The sequence below is a fragment of the Taudactylus pleione genome, unplaced genomic scaffold, assembly GCF_031769625.1.
Source record: "Taudactylus pleione unplaced genomic scaffold, aTauple2 ptg000244l, whole genome shotgun sequence".
Taxonomy (NCBI): domain Eukaryota; kingdom Metazoa; phylum Chordata; class Amphibia; order Anura; family Myobatrachidae; genus Taudactylus; species Taudactylus pleione.
Window position 1 is genome coordinate 6,980,087 of NW_028284646.1, and position 16,520 is coordinate 6,996,606.

The 16,520-nt window shown below is 37.5% G+C and overlaps 1 protein-coding gene across 1 annotated transcript in view; it reads left to right on the top strand.

Moving 5' to 3' along the window:
* The window catches only part of CSMD1 (CUB and Sushi multiple domains 1), a 1,974,400-nt gene that overhangs the window by 1,230,698 nt on the left and 727,182 nt on the right, over nt 1–16,520 (top strand). The window contains exon 6 of the mRNA XM_088479751.1: nt 10,027–10,139. Coding sequence (XP_088335877.1) covers nt 10,027–10,139 — 113 coding nt within the window. The remainder of the gene's footprint in view (nt 1–10,026; nt 10,140–16,520) is intronic.

Here is a 16,520-nt window from a genome sequence, read left to right on the forward strand (position 1 = left end):
CATAGAAAATATTACAATGAATTGTAACATGCAGCTATCCCATAAACACTGATAAATCAGCATTTGTCTTTTCAATTTTTCCAAAAAATAATCAAGGGACAGTTATATTAGTATAACAAAACACACATGGAATATTGTGAAAATAAAATTGTTGTTCACAGGGATTGAGGTGGAGGTGGTGCATTAGGAGCTAAAAATAGTTGCTTATTTAAGTGGAAATTATTTGAAAAATAATTTACCAATATACAGGCTAATGCAGAGTAGAATGCAAGTCAGCCATAATTACATCCAAATTGCTTGCATGGAGAAATAAAGGACATTCATCATTATCAGTGCTTGCACCAGTCATAGCCTTGCTGCAAGAAATCTGTCTGAAAACAGATATATCTATGCCTATTGTTGACAATGTAGGTTCCACACCACTCCTCAATAGAGGTTACCATGGAGTTTACAGACTCCAACCAATTGGGTCCTAAATGGCACATGTTTAAGAAAATATAGTTAGGAGCTGATTAGTTGGAGCACCATTTAAGATTAGTAATGAGTAATAACAAGAATATCTTTGGTAAATCTGGGCCTTAGTGAGATACAGGGAATCCCCTTAAGTAGTGGCATCACAAGAGGGGTGCGTGTTCGGTAAAGATGTAGCTGGACACATCTGTAAGGTATTTTATGTACACAACTGCTTGGGTGGAAGTCTGTGATCTGTCTCTCCCTAGGCAACCGGTACCCTCCCTAAATGGGCTGCACTCTGTTGATCTCTGCCACTTGGACACAAGTTTCCTTGTACTGAGCCATGCCTCCTACACAGGAACCACCTCTAAGGGCTTGTACTGAGACTGCTCCTCTTTTCTCTTCAGTGACTGCCCTCCGGTATTCTCAACACTGAGTACAGCGCTGCAGTCTCCCCAGATGACAGGGAGCTCCACCGATCACTGCACATAACTGGTCCCTGAACAGTAGGTACACCAGTGCTTCTGCAGTGTGTCTCCACAGGTGGCAGCTGTCTTCTTTACTGCAGGTTCTGGACTCCTCTCACTGCTCACACCAAAAGCTCCTCTTTACAGATTAGGGCAGAAAATAATTTAGGCTTGTTGAGAGCAGTGCAAGGGGACCCTTCCTGCAAAGCCCTGGCCACAGCCCCCTGATGACTGATCATGATGATCCTTAACCTAAAACCTGCCAAGGAAAATTACCTACACAATGGTGAAAACCACATCAAAATCATTTCAGTGGTTCCAGAGTTTATCTCAAACAGACAAGCAAACAGACATCCTCATTTATAAGATATATAGATAGATAAAGGAAATGCATAAAGGAAGGTCACATTTTGAAATCTCAAATTATATGGTCAAACGCTTTTTCACAATCAAGGATGAGGTGTACAGCAGGGCCCTGATTATGTTGAATATATAGGATTAACAATAATATATTGAAATGCACCTGGAATTATCTGGAGCCATATCCCAGGTACAAAATTAGATTGATCTGTAATGGAAATCTAGATATGGGAAGAAATGTTTATATTTTTCAATTCATGGTAAACAGAGCACTTGGACAAAAGTTCGAGCGTAGGCTAAATCTTTGCTTTATTAGTAACACTATTCCAGTCTTTAACATAATTTTTGGGAATAAAGATGAGGCAGTAGAATTGCTAGTAAATGTTTAATAATTGTTTAGTATGTATTTTAATTACATATTGTATAGCAAAGATGTATGAATACATTTAGCCTTTTGGCCTTATCTTGTATTAGATTATTAATACTTATAAGGGGAATATAATCACCTTTAAATTGGTCAGCTCAAACTTTTTTAGCAATTTTTTGTGACAAGTTACAAATCGGGCAGCTTTGTTGGTTTAATGGTTAGCATAACTGTCTCAATGTACTGTGGTTGTTGTTTTTTATTCTCACCATGGCCCTAACTGTGTTGAGGTTGTATATTCTCCCCGTGTTTGCTTGGATTCCTTGCACAATCCAAAAATATACTGGTAGTTTAATTGGCTCCCGACAAACGAATTAACCCTAGTGTGTATGTATGTGTACATATGGTAGGGAATATAGATTGTAAGCTACGGAATAGGGGTGCACTATATAAATAGCTGTCAATTAAATAAAATAAATTACCAGATATATAAAAGGCTAAATCACCAAAAAATCTCAAGAAAACCATAATTTTAAAACACAGCCACTGCAGATTGCCTTTTCTATTTTTATAGTGTTCTGAATACAAATATACAGATTTTAGAAGCACTAAGTTCAAGTCCCCACAGGTCAAGATGGCACCATACTTTTTGGGGAAAAAAGCATCATCAAGCAATAAAAGTTCATCTAAGGTATATGTAATCACAGGGCCCATTGTGCAGACTAGATATGACAATTAGAGAAACAAAATGATCCTGCGCACTGAGCTCTTTAAAGGAGGTAAGCTGCTAACAACTTATAGGTATCCCCACCTATATATATTAAACATGAATAAAAAAGTATGTTGTAGTGCTCAACCTTCTCGTTCTGTCCAACAATATATGAATGGCTAACTGTCAAATGAATGACTAATTATCATTAAATTGAAACAAATAGACTCTGATGGTGTAAATTGAGTACCATGTACCAAGTTATAGTCAATGAAAAAGATAAGATAATGATATCTCATTAGTATGAAAATCCCATTAGGTAGGAATGTCCAATGTAACAAAATGGTAACCAGTACGCGTATGTATCAAAGTATCACAAAAATATTTATTCACTAAACCAAGGATAGTTAAAACTGGTGCACAAATATAAGATGGTCTCTGTATCTTTCAATCATGTAGGATGAGTAGTAAATCGGAAATCTAATGGTTAAATAGTTCCTGTCCAATGTCACTGCATAATCAAAACAAAACAAAACAATCTGCGGCGTCCACAATACAAATTTTTTTGGTCACATATATCAGGCGCTAATTAGTTGTTTCATATCATCAGGTATAACAGGAATACAAGTTCTTTATAATGTCTCTTATTTCATGTATATAACGAATGTCCGTCCAAAGTATTTCTGTTGCTCGTTGGACAGATTCACCTCCAAGGGTATATAGAAAAAAGGGAAAAGAGCTGTATAGTGTAGTAGATTTTTTTAAAATTTTAATAACACATACATTCACAGGTAGATATAAAATTTGGACTTCTTGCTATCAAATATAGCCAAGTCTCACTTTTTCTGAGAACATATAATAAAAAAATGCAAACCAAAAAGAAACAAAGATACAGTATTCACTATAGATACTGTCACATTTACAATTTTCTCAATGTTATCCAAAATTGTAAAAAGTTTGAACCGTACCATGGTTTGCACCCAATTTGGTGCCCTTTGGAGAGTATAGATGGGAGAATATCCGGATATGCTGCCCAGCTTCTCCTGAGCTCCTGGATGGTGCCCACGGTCACAAAATTTCACCAGCAGATTGATCCCAGCTGCCAACGCGTTTTGAGTGATGTCCACTCTTCCTCAAGGCTGTATGGGATCTATGGCTGTACTATCTGCTATTTATAGGTCTGCTGACCCGGAAGTAAACACACATTGTCTTAATTACATATACATAAAAAACTTCCTTAAACTCCAAGATTATATTGATGCACCAATATTTAAATCCATCGTTTTTATAAAAATATATATACATAAAGCGATCACAAAGTTCCGTTATATCTCCATATATCATGTGTATCCACGCGGCTTCAGACTTCCGGTGATTCCACCGGAAGTCATGGGCGCACCCTCTTTCTCTGAGGGACTCACGGCCGCAGGGCTCTATCGTGTTTACAGCACATCTGCTGCGTCCTGCTAATAAAGACAAAATGGTGATAGTTGATGAATTACGGTGCCCGGGATGATGTTCCTGGGGTCAGGGAGTACGATGTGGCCTTGATGGGGAGAGGCTAGTTCTCTACAGTGCGTGTAGCTACTTGGCATCAATGTCGGAGGGTGCCCGATATGTCATGCCACCTCCGACATACAACGCCACAGCGTGCGCTGAGGGGCCCGGACACCACGGTCACACCGCTCGTGAGAGTAATGTGCCGTGTGTCTCCCTTTGCCGACCTGGGACTCACCTCTCTACCCTGAAGGGCACCGCTCAGCCTCTAGGGCCTCCGACTACTTATTCAGATGTCATGAACTCTATCACTACAGCATCTCCTTGAAAAAGGCCCTAGAGGCTGAAACGCATTGGAGTACACTACACGCTAAAGATTCCAAAGTTATCTGCTTTTTTGCCTACACCAAGGACGTAAGACCAAGGTGCACTTCATAGATGATCCGGAACCTTTCTTCAACAGCTACTATTTCCAAGAGACATCAACGTACAACACCGTCGTAGTCACGTGACCAACCCAGGAACACAGCGCCGCAGAAGTGTGGAAGCCGGAGCCAGCAGGGCTAGGAGCAGTGCCCTTCAGGGTAGAGAGGTGAGTCCCTGGTCGGCAAAGGGAGACACACGGCACATTACTCTCACGAGCAGTGTGACCGTGGTGTCCTGGCCCCCAACCTCAGCGCACGCTGTGGCGTTGTATGTCAGAGGTGGTGTGACATATTGGGCACCCTACGACATTGATGCCAAGTAGCTACATGCACTGTAGAGAACTAGCCTCTCCCCATCAAGGCCACACCGTACTCCCTGACCCCAGGAACATCATCCCGGGCACCGTAATTCATCAACCATCACCATTTTTTCTTATTAGCGGGACGCCGCAGATTGTTTTGTTTTGTTTTGATTATGCAGTGACATTGGACAGGAACTATTTAACCATTAGATTTCCAATTTACCACTCATCCTACATGATTGAAAGATACAGAGACCATCTTATATTTGTGCACCAGTTTTAACTATCCTTGGTTTAGTGAATAAATATTTTTGTGATACTTTGATACATACGCGTACTGGTTACCATTTTGTTACATTGTACATTCCTACCTAATGGGATTTTCATACTAATGAGATATCATTATCTTATCATTTTCATTGACTATAACTTGGTACATGGTACTCAATTTACACCATCAGAGTCTATTTGTTTCAATTTAATGATAATTAGTCATTCATTTGACAGTTAGCCATTCATATATTGTTGGTTGAGCTCTACAACATACTTTTTTATTCATAGATATGACAATTAGCCTACAAAGTAGAATAGGGAAGATGCAGCAGATGCCAAGCTTTATTAAAAGTGAGAGCAGGAAGGCTGAAAGGGCCCAAAGTAAATGGTATAATAGAAATATGACAGGTCATTGACGATAGTACTAGTTTCATAGATAATTTTAAGTGGATTGTGTATTTCAAGAGAATGAGATGATTGGGAAAGGCCTAGAGCCATTCACCACTGCTGTGGAAGCTTGCCAAAAGTTTGAAGGCACAGAATTCATGTTCCACCAGGGTCTGTAAACAATAATTGCCATGGGTATTACATCTGGAAGTTATTCCAAGTGTATTACTGTATTTGCTATATATTAGCTTTAATATTACAGGGAGACAGGGAGTGAGGAGCTCCATTAAATGGTGACTAAACTGCTGTGCTGCTTGACAATGCCCTCCTACCTTTTTTGATTAAATGTTTCCCTTTTTGTGTGTATTTGTTTTTAAAGACAATTTGGAACATATATGAGGTGAAATAAATAACACAAAAGATTTACTCGCCAACAAGATGCTGCAATGTACTGTAAACATATTTTACCATGTACAGTTTTATAAAGTTTACATTAATATACAGTTGTTGCCTTTATGATATTTTACTTATTTTTAAATACTTAAGCTTATAATAATGATACAGCTCTCCAGATATGGTACTTTCTGTCATTTTTACATTCTATTGAACTTTTTCTTTGTAAAGTTTCTTCAAGTCTACACCGTTAGAGCCTGCAACCACTGTTACGCTTTACCTTCTTAGAAAGAGACTTTGAAATGCTAAAATGTTATATATGTCTGATCATCAAAGACATTGATTAAACATCAATGTATTATACCTTTCTTTATCTTTTCACATTTCCTTTAAATAATATTTAGCAATTTATTTGGGCCACAAGATAAAGTATATATTTTTGCAGTTTTTGCAATGTACACAAATTTGGAAAGATTAGTAAGAATTTGCTCAGACTTATAAAGAGGAAATGCTCTTCCCCTGTTATATGAGACATATTTTGGAGTACTTTAGTTGAAAGGGTGGAAAACAGCTTTCCCTCTACAGAAAATGAAAAACTAAATAAGGAGTTATACATCATGCATTTTTTTAGTTTATTCATATTGTCTTGGAGCAGAGGAAAATTGAGAAATAACAAATGATTCACAAATAAAATAAATGTAGCTTTAAGCTGAAATTAGACTTTTTAGTAAATACCTCATGCTATAATTAGACATGTAATGAAATGGCTAACCAGTTCTTGAAATGCTAGTTATTATTTAATGAACTTTTACTGTAGCACAAACAGTTATATGCCTTAAATGTAGCATTTATAAACAACCAAACTAATCTGGTACTGTATATTAATTACTTAGGGACACAAAAACAGAATCTTTTTAAATACCACTTAATAAGACAAAGAAAATAACAATGCTTAATGTATGTATAAAAATAGGACACTCAGTGATATTATTGAAAAAATTCCATAAAATGAACAATAGTAAAAAGAATAAAAAAACTCACCTACTTTTGTGTGACTCCACCTGTTGAAAATTTATGTGGACAGATTTACATTAGCAGGTTAGACCTAGGAAATGACAAACTTATAATATCATACTAGTATTTTTAAGTTGTCAAAATAAATGAGGCAGCCTCCATAGTGCATAAAACTTTTTTTTAAATTAAGAATTTGCTTGTAAAACCTTCTACCAAGCAAATTACATTCATACAAGATCTAAGGGGTTGGGTATGGGATGCTGACGCTCATGATCCTGGTGGTCAGAATCCAGATGCTGGCATCCCAACCTGGATTAGGATACTGAAACCTGTTGGTAAGTATCCAAACCCTACCCCTTACCCTCCCTGCACACTAAACCTAACCACCTCCGTAGTACCTAACCCTAACTCTCCCCCCTAATTCCTAACTGTAACACTCCCTCTAGTATCTAACCCTAACCTCTAACCCTAACCCTCCCCCTAACCCCAATACTTATCATCAGGATGCCGGTGGTCGGGATGCTGGCACCATGACTCTGACTGGGGTCAGGATTTCGGTACCGGAATTCTGAGTGCTGGCATCCCGATAGCCAGGATTTGAATTACCTCCTGATCTAAGTGTTACTTTTCTACCCACAGCCTACTTCATATTAGGGATGTGCAGGCTCGGTTCTACTCGGTTCCGTTCGTTTTTTTTTACCGAATCTTATTGGGTTTCAGCTGTCACGAGTTTTGGATAGCCAATAAGATTCTGTAAAAAAAAATGAACGGAACCGAGTAGAACCGAGCCTGCACATCCCTACTTCATATTGAGGTCACTAAATGAAGGTCTGTATAATAGGTTTTATGACTCATTTTATTACCTTTATTCAACATGCATTTCTATTCAGGACTTATAAAATATATAGTGTTTTCCTGGCACATCCAAGAAATATAATAATACATTTAATCAACAAAGTAGGATCTGCCTCACAGACAAATAAAGGGTGGGATGTAAACTAAAATACTATCAAACCTTCGAAAACTGCAATTTTTGGAAGTTTGACAAAATTTCCCATATGTATAAACCTCCAGCATCTATAGGATTCCTTCCAATGTCCCCCAAGGCTTATGCATGTGTAGTCCACCAGGCGCACATGTGTAGAAGGATTCCCAGGTCATAAAGCTAAAAGTCCTCACACCACAAAGGACAGCTCTTATTGAAAGAGCTGTCTTTTGCACTTTTAAAATGCAAAATTACATGCATGTGGTAAGTGGCGGGATGTATCGTATTCAAAATGTGATACATAATACATCCCACCCACAGTATGATACTGTACATTATACTAATGTATAAGTTCCTAACTATCATACTGTGTTTTTCATTTACATTTTCTCTTAAGATGATCATTATAGTTGACATACTTGATGTTGGTTATCCTCGGTTTATGAATATGTACAATGGTACTCCAAGATTTAGATTATAAAATGAACTAATTTGATATTCCTTCCTGCAAGATATATTATACAAACCTGAGATAGTCAATTTGTCCTCTATAGGCATATACAATAACATCTCAAATGCTATCTTACCTGCTGTTCTTATCTGAAGTCCATGTAGCTGGGTCCAGGAACTCAAATAATTGAACAAATTAAATAAATGTGACAAGACACAGATACCTTTATGACACCAAGCTCTCTTAAATATTAAGATTCCACAGGCCTTTGAAGTAGATTCAGCATTGTTAAGTTGGTTTACTGGCACACAGAACCGTCAAAAGATAGACAGCAATGATATCTGGGGGAGTGAATGTTTACTGTATACATTTATTCATTTATGTTCTATTTTCTTAATCTCTGATTCTGTCACAATCCTGTAATGTACATTTTAATTATTTTTTTCCTCAAATTTAAACAGTGACCTGTATATGTATATTGCATAATAATGTATAATAAATTATATTTTATGTAATAACTGAGCATAATAACTTTCAGTTACCATATGGAGGGGATAAGCTCTTACCTTATGTCTTAATTTTAATTTCACTTTGAAGAACCTTTAAACAAACTACTGACATTTTTACTTACTGGATAAATTGTGTTCCTATCAATGACAGAAAATACATCAGAATGATGTTCCACGTATCATTTTGCTTTTTTCAATCCAACAAATGCTATATCTGATTCTGATGCTTCATGAATACATGATACAATATCCTAAAACATTATACTGAAATAATGTGTTGTATAAATAATACTCTGTGGTGAAAATATAATGCTTAACCACTCACACAACACATCTTATAATTTTTTTTAAAATAGCTTAAAACCAGGAGGCAGTGAGAATATGCAGTATGAGTAACCCACGCCCATGTTCTGGGGCACCAGCATCTAATTCCTTCATTTGATCATGGGCTTTTACTTGTTCACCATAATCTTGCTGCACATAATGTAAAATGAATGGATTGGGGTAAACCCTTTAAGGTTACTCTACCTATTTCCCTCCCCTCTTGTTAGTCTCCATTAGTTAGCAAAGGGTCAATTTTGCAATATTTATGCAAATCTGTTTACATCTGATATCCAATTTGAAATGCAGAAATATACATTCTAAAATGAAAAAGGTGAAACAGAAAGATTCTCAGTGTTTCTTGTATTGGAAAAATCAATTGACAAATTATGCTGTACTTTCATTACAGCTGTGCACCAAACATACTTTTTATTTTAAAAACATCTAATAGGAATTATTTTATATTTAATTTGCAGTATGTGGACATATGTATTATATTAATGATTATAGTATGCAGAGCTGTAACTAGAGGTTTTGGTGCCCTGTGCCAGAGAGAGAATTGGTCCCCCCATGTTTTAAATAGGGATATAAGATAGTGCACCTGAAAAAGGGCCATGGCTTCATGGGGAAGGGCCAGGGAAGAGATAGGGGCAGCCAGTACATGCTGGGGATTAAAAGAAGAGGAAGCTACAAGTAAGAATGATAATAAACAGTATAATTGAGAAGCCCAAACAGCGCCCCCTTCCCTGCAGTGCCCTGTGCCATGGCACTGGCCGCAATACCCTAGTTACGGTCCTGATAGTATGCCAATATTTTGATAAATAAATATATATTGTTGATTAAGTTGTTGTAATAAAATATTAGTGAAATTAAGTCAGTCTAGCAAAATAATACCTAATCAATTTTATTTTAATTATTGACTACACTTTATATTGTTTATTGTATATTAAACACTTAAAATTTGTTTGAATAAGATGCCTTTTTTCTGCTATGCTTTATGAAATATTGGAAAAGTAAATAGTTACATTTTGCAATATAGTCACTTTGAAATCTAATTGTTCTATAAAATCTAGCTGTATCCCTTTAACTAAATTTTTTTAATTTTTTACTTTGTAGGTTAACTGGGATGAACCTGCCCTCTCCAGTTATAAGCAATAAGAATTGGTTGCGCCTCCATTTTACATCTGACAGCAATCATAGGAGGAAAGGATTTAATGCCCAGTTCCAAGGTAAGAAATAAAGCAAAACCTTGTCCATACAATACATTATTACAAGTAATATATATAATTTTAATGTAAATATGTGTAGCAATGTATTTATATTGTGTTCCTTGTATTAATTATCATTATTATCCTTTATTATTATGTTGCCACAATAGTTCTACAGTGCCTTACAAATGAGCAAAACAAGAAAACAATGACATGCAGGACAAATACATGGTTTATAAACTTTGCTGCATCTGCGATCAAAACACTCAAATAAGTAGCAATCAAGGGTAGCTGCTGTTTTAGGGAGTATACAATCACCCTTACCTTATCATTCCATTAACGATCCGCCCGACTTTGCATCGGACCAATTTTGAATTTACAACGATTGTCTTTTTTTAACCGAGGTATTAAAAGATTGCCTTGTAGACAACATTAGTAGTTTTTCCTCCTGACATCAATACAAAAAGATGTAGCTTTGCCAAGCAAAAGGGCCCCGTACAGTTGTCCATGAGAAAAACAGTCTTCACATAAGTCAACTCCATCCACATTAAGTGTCTGCCTTATGCTTTATTTATTGTCATGTCAAAGCAGACTTTTGCCGGGAATTGGACTTGTTTGAAATTAGAAAATCTTTTTTATATAAATGAAATAGGAATGGTAAAAAAAAGAGAAAAACTGAAATGTTGTATCGGTAAACAGGACTTACATCAATTTTCTGGAGAATATAACAAAAGAAGAAAGATTGCAAATTATAACCTAAAAAAAAAGTTTTAGGTTATAATTTGCAGATTTACGTGCACTCACTTAAGGGAATCTTTCTTCTTTTGTTATATATCGCTTGCATATCCCAGAGTGGCACCCCTCTATGGAGACAATATATCTATTATAGAGGAGTATATATTATGAGGGTGATACTGCGCATATAATAGTCTTCAGGGCCATAACTAGGGTAGTGCGACCAGTGCCATGGCACAGGGCACCGCAGGGCAGGGGGCACAGTTTGGGCCTGTCAATTTTCCTTATTATTATTATTCACCCTTGTAGCTTCCTCCTATTTTATCCCCAGCATCTCCTGGCCTCCCCTGTCTCTTTATCTCTTCCCTGGCCATTTCCCATGAGGCCATGACCCTTTTTTAGGTGCACTATCTTATGATCCTATTTAAAAAATTGGGGGGTGCCAATGCTCTCTGACACAGGGCACCAAAAAGTCTAGTTATGGCTCTGATAGTCTTGGTGCGACCCACCATCCCTGCCTCCCGTATCCCCATATTTTTGAATTTTCTGGAGAAATCAGATAATAGGTAGCAATCTTTACATGGTATAAAATAAGGTCCATTTTTGTGATATATATATATTTAACAGTTTAGGCAGCGTAAGCCTAGAAAGCGCTCAGACATCCATTTTTTCATTGACTTGCTTCACCAAAATTGGCACTGCCTGGTTCCCTTTTGTAATACATTAAAGTTTTATACACCATAAAACCTTCCTCCACAAATGCTCTATAGAATAGTGAAAACTGCATCAAAATACATCCAGTGGTTCTCGAGATTAGCCCAAACAAACAGACAGATGTCTACCAGGGACTTTATTTTATACTATGTATAGATAAGCCATGTGTACTATACTTTCAACACACTATAAATGGATCTAACATGGAGTTAACAGAGGATGATATAGAACAGGGATTCCCAACCATTGTGTTGGGGTAGATTTGTGTATTAGGCTGCATGTGTCATACATTTTTTGGAGAAAAAGTAGAAATCTCTTATAATTAAAATAAAAACATTTCATGGCATATTTTAAATGAAAAAAAATATCTGTAGTTGAAAGAAAACCACAAATAGAGGTATGACTACACAGTATACAGTATACAGCATGAAACTTCATGAGCATTATACAGTAAATCACAAGTGAAAGTGTACAGTATGTGCAATTTCAAAGCAATTGTGATATATCAGATAGGACACTAAATAAATCCATACAGCTTGTGTAAAAGCTGTATGGATTTGCAGTTTATAAACAATGTGCAGTTTTGTGAACCATGTTGAGTTTTAATTAATGCTGTTGATGCTAGATAAGTATCAGAACTTACTTTACATTAGATATGGTATAGTGTAAATTAATTACTGCAACCAAAGTAAGTAATTTAGAGCCATAAAATGAGACCACGAGTCCAGAAACTGCCCTTAAAGCAGAAGGCCATATGGAAGCAAAAGCATAGTACAGAGTATATATATTCACCATGTCATGTAAATGAACATCTCTGTGTATAAAATGGCAGACATAGCAAAATGATATGCAAAGTCTGTCCTACAGTATATAACTGATTTCTTCCAATAGATTAGCTTACAATATATTTTGTGTGTGAGCCTTGTATGACCCTGTGGGGTAAATTTACTAAGATGGGAGTTCTATTAAGAAGTGATGTTGCCCATAGCAACCAATTAGATTCCAGGTATTATCTTCTAGAAGGTGCTAGATAAATGAGAAGTAGAATCTGATTGGTTGCTATGGGCAATATCACTTCTTAATAGAACTCCCATCTTAGTAAATTTACCCATGTGAGATGGTTTCACTTTCATGACCTGGTTTGATCTTTGTTGTTCGGTTTCTCTGTGATGCCTGGGTGATCAGGGGGTGCTTTTTGTATTTGCAATTGCATTATTAATGTTTTCATTTGGGTTTTCTGCTTCTGCTGTCACATATAATGACAGTGTCCCTGCAAAGGCTACATGTGTTACAATTTTTATTTTGGAAGTATACTGTATACAGTACACTCTGTGACTTTAATTTTTTAAGTTTTAAGAATTCTACAATAAATAATTTGTCCAGTATCCTAATAAAATCAGTTATATTGTACTATTGATTCCTAATTTAGAGTTATTTTAAATTGGAATGTGTACATATACCTTGCAGAAAGACATTCTCAGATCATCCATGCTGGTCTTTTTTTACCATTACACAGCTGTGTAGCTGTTATTAATTATAGGTGATTCTATATATAATAAATTAACATGTAGAATGTTTGAATTACTTCAAGAACAAACAGTAATAGCATATACAAGGGTGAGTCAAAAATTATCCGTACTATGAGTGTAGAATTTATTTTAATCAACTTTCAGAAAAGGTAATTTCATTATTTATCAACATAATCTCCATGAGTTTCAATACAGTTTGTCCATCTGTCATCCCTCATTAATAAATGTTTTAGGCTGAGCTGCGAGCCACGAATGCACAGCTGTCTCCTGTTGTAGATTATTGAATAGGCAGAGCCATGGCTGATTTGCAAGTGATTTGCAACATAATCCACTGTCACTCATCTATCCAACAGAATAAGTTCACGTGCACACTCAATGTTCTCATCAGTCGTGGACGTGGACAGGTGTCCGGTTCCTTCTTCATGGCTGACACTTGTGCAACTTTCTGTGAACTTCTCTATCCATTCATACACACTTCTACATGGCAAAACACTTTCTCCATACTGTGTACAAAGTTTTCGATAAATATCGGCACCAGACACACCCTCAGACCACAAAAAAGAATCACTGCACGCTGCTCTTCTTTCGTGCAAATCACAAGTGGGGCAGACATTTTTTCTTCCACTGCAGTCACAAATGAACTGATGTAACACATTGAAACCTGCACAGCAGTGACTGGGGAGACAGCGACCTAGTACAGAAAGCATTGATAAGACAGTGTGGCCAACATAAGTTTTAATATAACTGGAGTGCGGATGATTTTTCACTCACCCTCGTATATGATATTTTGAAGAAAATTCAATGGAAATAGAAAAGGTGAGTGTTAAATAGCTATAGGGATGTTTTCAAAATGTTGCTGAAAACTATGCTGAAGCATTTCTGAACTGGTAAAGCATACAATCATGAGAGCACTTATAAGTATCTCAGTCACAAAAATATAAGTGCAGTAACTGTGTTCAACTGTAGTTCTGTGTGCTGAGTTTGATCAAAATCTATACAAATACTGTACAGTAGTATATCTGCCAGGGTTATACAATTTTGCAACCAACTCAACATCCCTTCCAAAGTGTAGAAGGCTCTCCTCTTCAAAGAGGGATTTCTTCTTTTTCAATCAAGGAATGTACCTTCTTGCTTATTGCCTGGTAGTAACTCATGATCACCAAGCTAAGAAATAACTCACAATAAATATGCAAATAAAAGCAGTGATGCTTTTTTATAATCCAAATCTCCCATCAATGTGCCCAGTACTCAGAGATGCCTACATTCGGATAGAGAGGATTACTGTCTTTTGCACAAAGAAGACGCTTTTAAATGATCTCACCATTAGTCATAATCAGCAGATAAAGACATGCATATTTATTTAAAATAAAAATAAACTCATATTTATTTTAAAAAGAAATGTTAAATACATTTCTGTACTCTGAGGGTGATTCAGTTTGGGACAGAATTGAAAAGCTGCATGCAAGCAGCTTTGCAATTCCATCCTTCTGAATATGCAAATATGGCTGGAGGTATATGACACACCCTTCTGCATTTGCAATCCCAGCACTGCGACAGAGGTCACATGCTGGAATAACTGTCATGACCATTGGTCTCAATGGTGGACGGCGCCGGGTCACCCGCCAGCTGAGTAAGCCTCAGCTTGTGAGGCCAGGAAACTGCACCTGTGGACGCAGTCCCTGGCCTTGCCACTTTTATAAAATGGGGTAGATGTGGCCCCATTTCTGTGAATTTCAGCCAACCCCACCAGGGGGGAACTGCCGGGATTTGGCAGAAAGGGGGGCCTGCTCCTGCCACTTGCTGCACTACCCCCTTGAGTGAAAGCTGGGCCCGCTGATACCACCCACCGGCCCGCACTACCCCCTTGAGTAAAGGTAGGAGGGGCCTACTCAAACCGGCACCGCACACTTGCTACCTAAGGCTGATTGAATGACAGGGATGCCTCCTCGCCCCCTTGTTCAATAAATTTTTGTTTGTGGAGTCAGTGTGAATGAAGGGAGAGGACAGAGAGGCTTATGAGGAACAGCGCCAGCCAGACCAGGATAAAAAGTCAGAAAGAGGTGAAGGGGGTCTGGGGGCCCTGCTTATTCAGTCAGTCCTGGACCCCACAATTTCTGGTGGCAGCCCCGCCCATCCCCCACACTGCCCCCTAAATGCCTCGGCCTGTGCGATCACGCAAGATCCGCTCTACACATTCAGAGTACTGGTTCTGCGAAAGCGCAGATACCCGGTAATCGTAAATCTGCGTTCAGCAATGCACTTGTGTGCACTGATGAATTAGCCCCTGTGAGCGAACTTCATACTAAACCAACCCATACAAATGTAACCCCCACTGCTTATTAGATCTTTGAAGTGAAGGGGTTTATATTACTAGCAGATAAGAATTTATATGATTTACTTATTAATAATAATAATAATAATAATAATAATAATAATAATAAAAATAATAATTATTATTATTATTATTATTATTATTATTATTATTCACTGAGGGAAGAGAATTGGAGGTGTGAAGGTTCATTTTATGTAGCTATTAAATGGCATTTGTATTAATGAAAGAAATGCTTTCTGATCATATATAAATGGTAGTACAGCAGCTATAATATATGCAATTACTGATATCTATTTGCAGTATTTAATTGCCAATTGCATTCAGACCACAGTAGTTAATTAGTTTTTCCATTTGAGTTTTAAAGAGGAATACAAAAGTCTTATTAATATTAACACACTACAGACACTAGTCTACCTTTTGTATATGGCACTTTCTATATGAAACTTTATTTATTTTTGGGTAACGTGAATTAAGCTATTGCTACTGACAGTGTTTAGCCACATGTCTATGCTGTTGTTACTCCAAATATAAGTCATATGCCACTGTTATCTCCTGGTTTAAACCTGGTGCCTAGGCTACTGTTGCATGGCTGTATTACTCTTCACATGCGTCCCACCCATTATACACACATTGGTGTGATTCAGTGATTTTTCAATCAGACTATGGCCTCCTGTGTATGCAAGCATTTTCACTCCCATAACATACCCAGAGGAAGGACCATCTCCTTCCTTGTGCTGCTAATACCTCTTTTCCACCAAAAACCCAGGTCCGACCTGGGTTTTTGGACATGGTTCCAACCCTGGTCAGACCCAGGTCAGACCCATTTACACTGCACCTTTGATCTGGGTTACTCCCAGGTCAGCCCTGTTCACACTGAACTCAGGTCTGCCCTGCTAAACCTGTGAGGTCATAAAAAGTGGGAGGTGAATGCTCCACAACCACCAATCCGCTCATTTTAGGCATGATCCAGGTCAGATAACCCGGGTTGCACCGTTTACACTGCACCATTACCTGGGTCCATCCTGGGTCCAACCCTGGTAGCTACCTGGGTTGGATTGCAGGGTCACTTGACCCAGGTTATTTTTCAGGGAC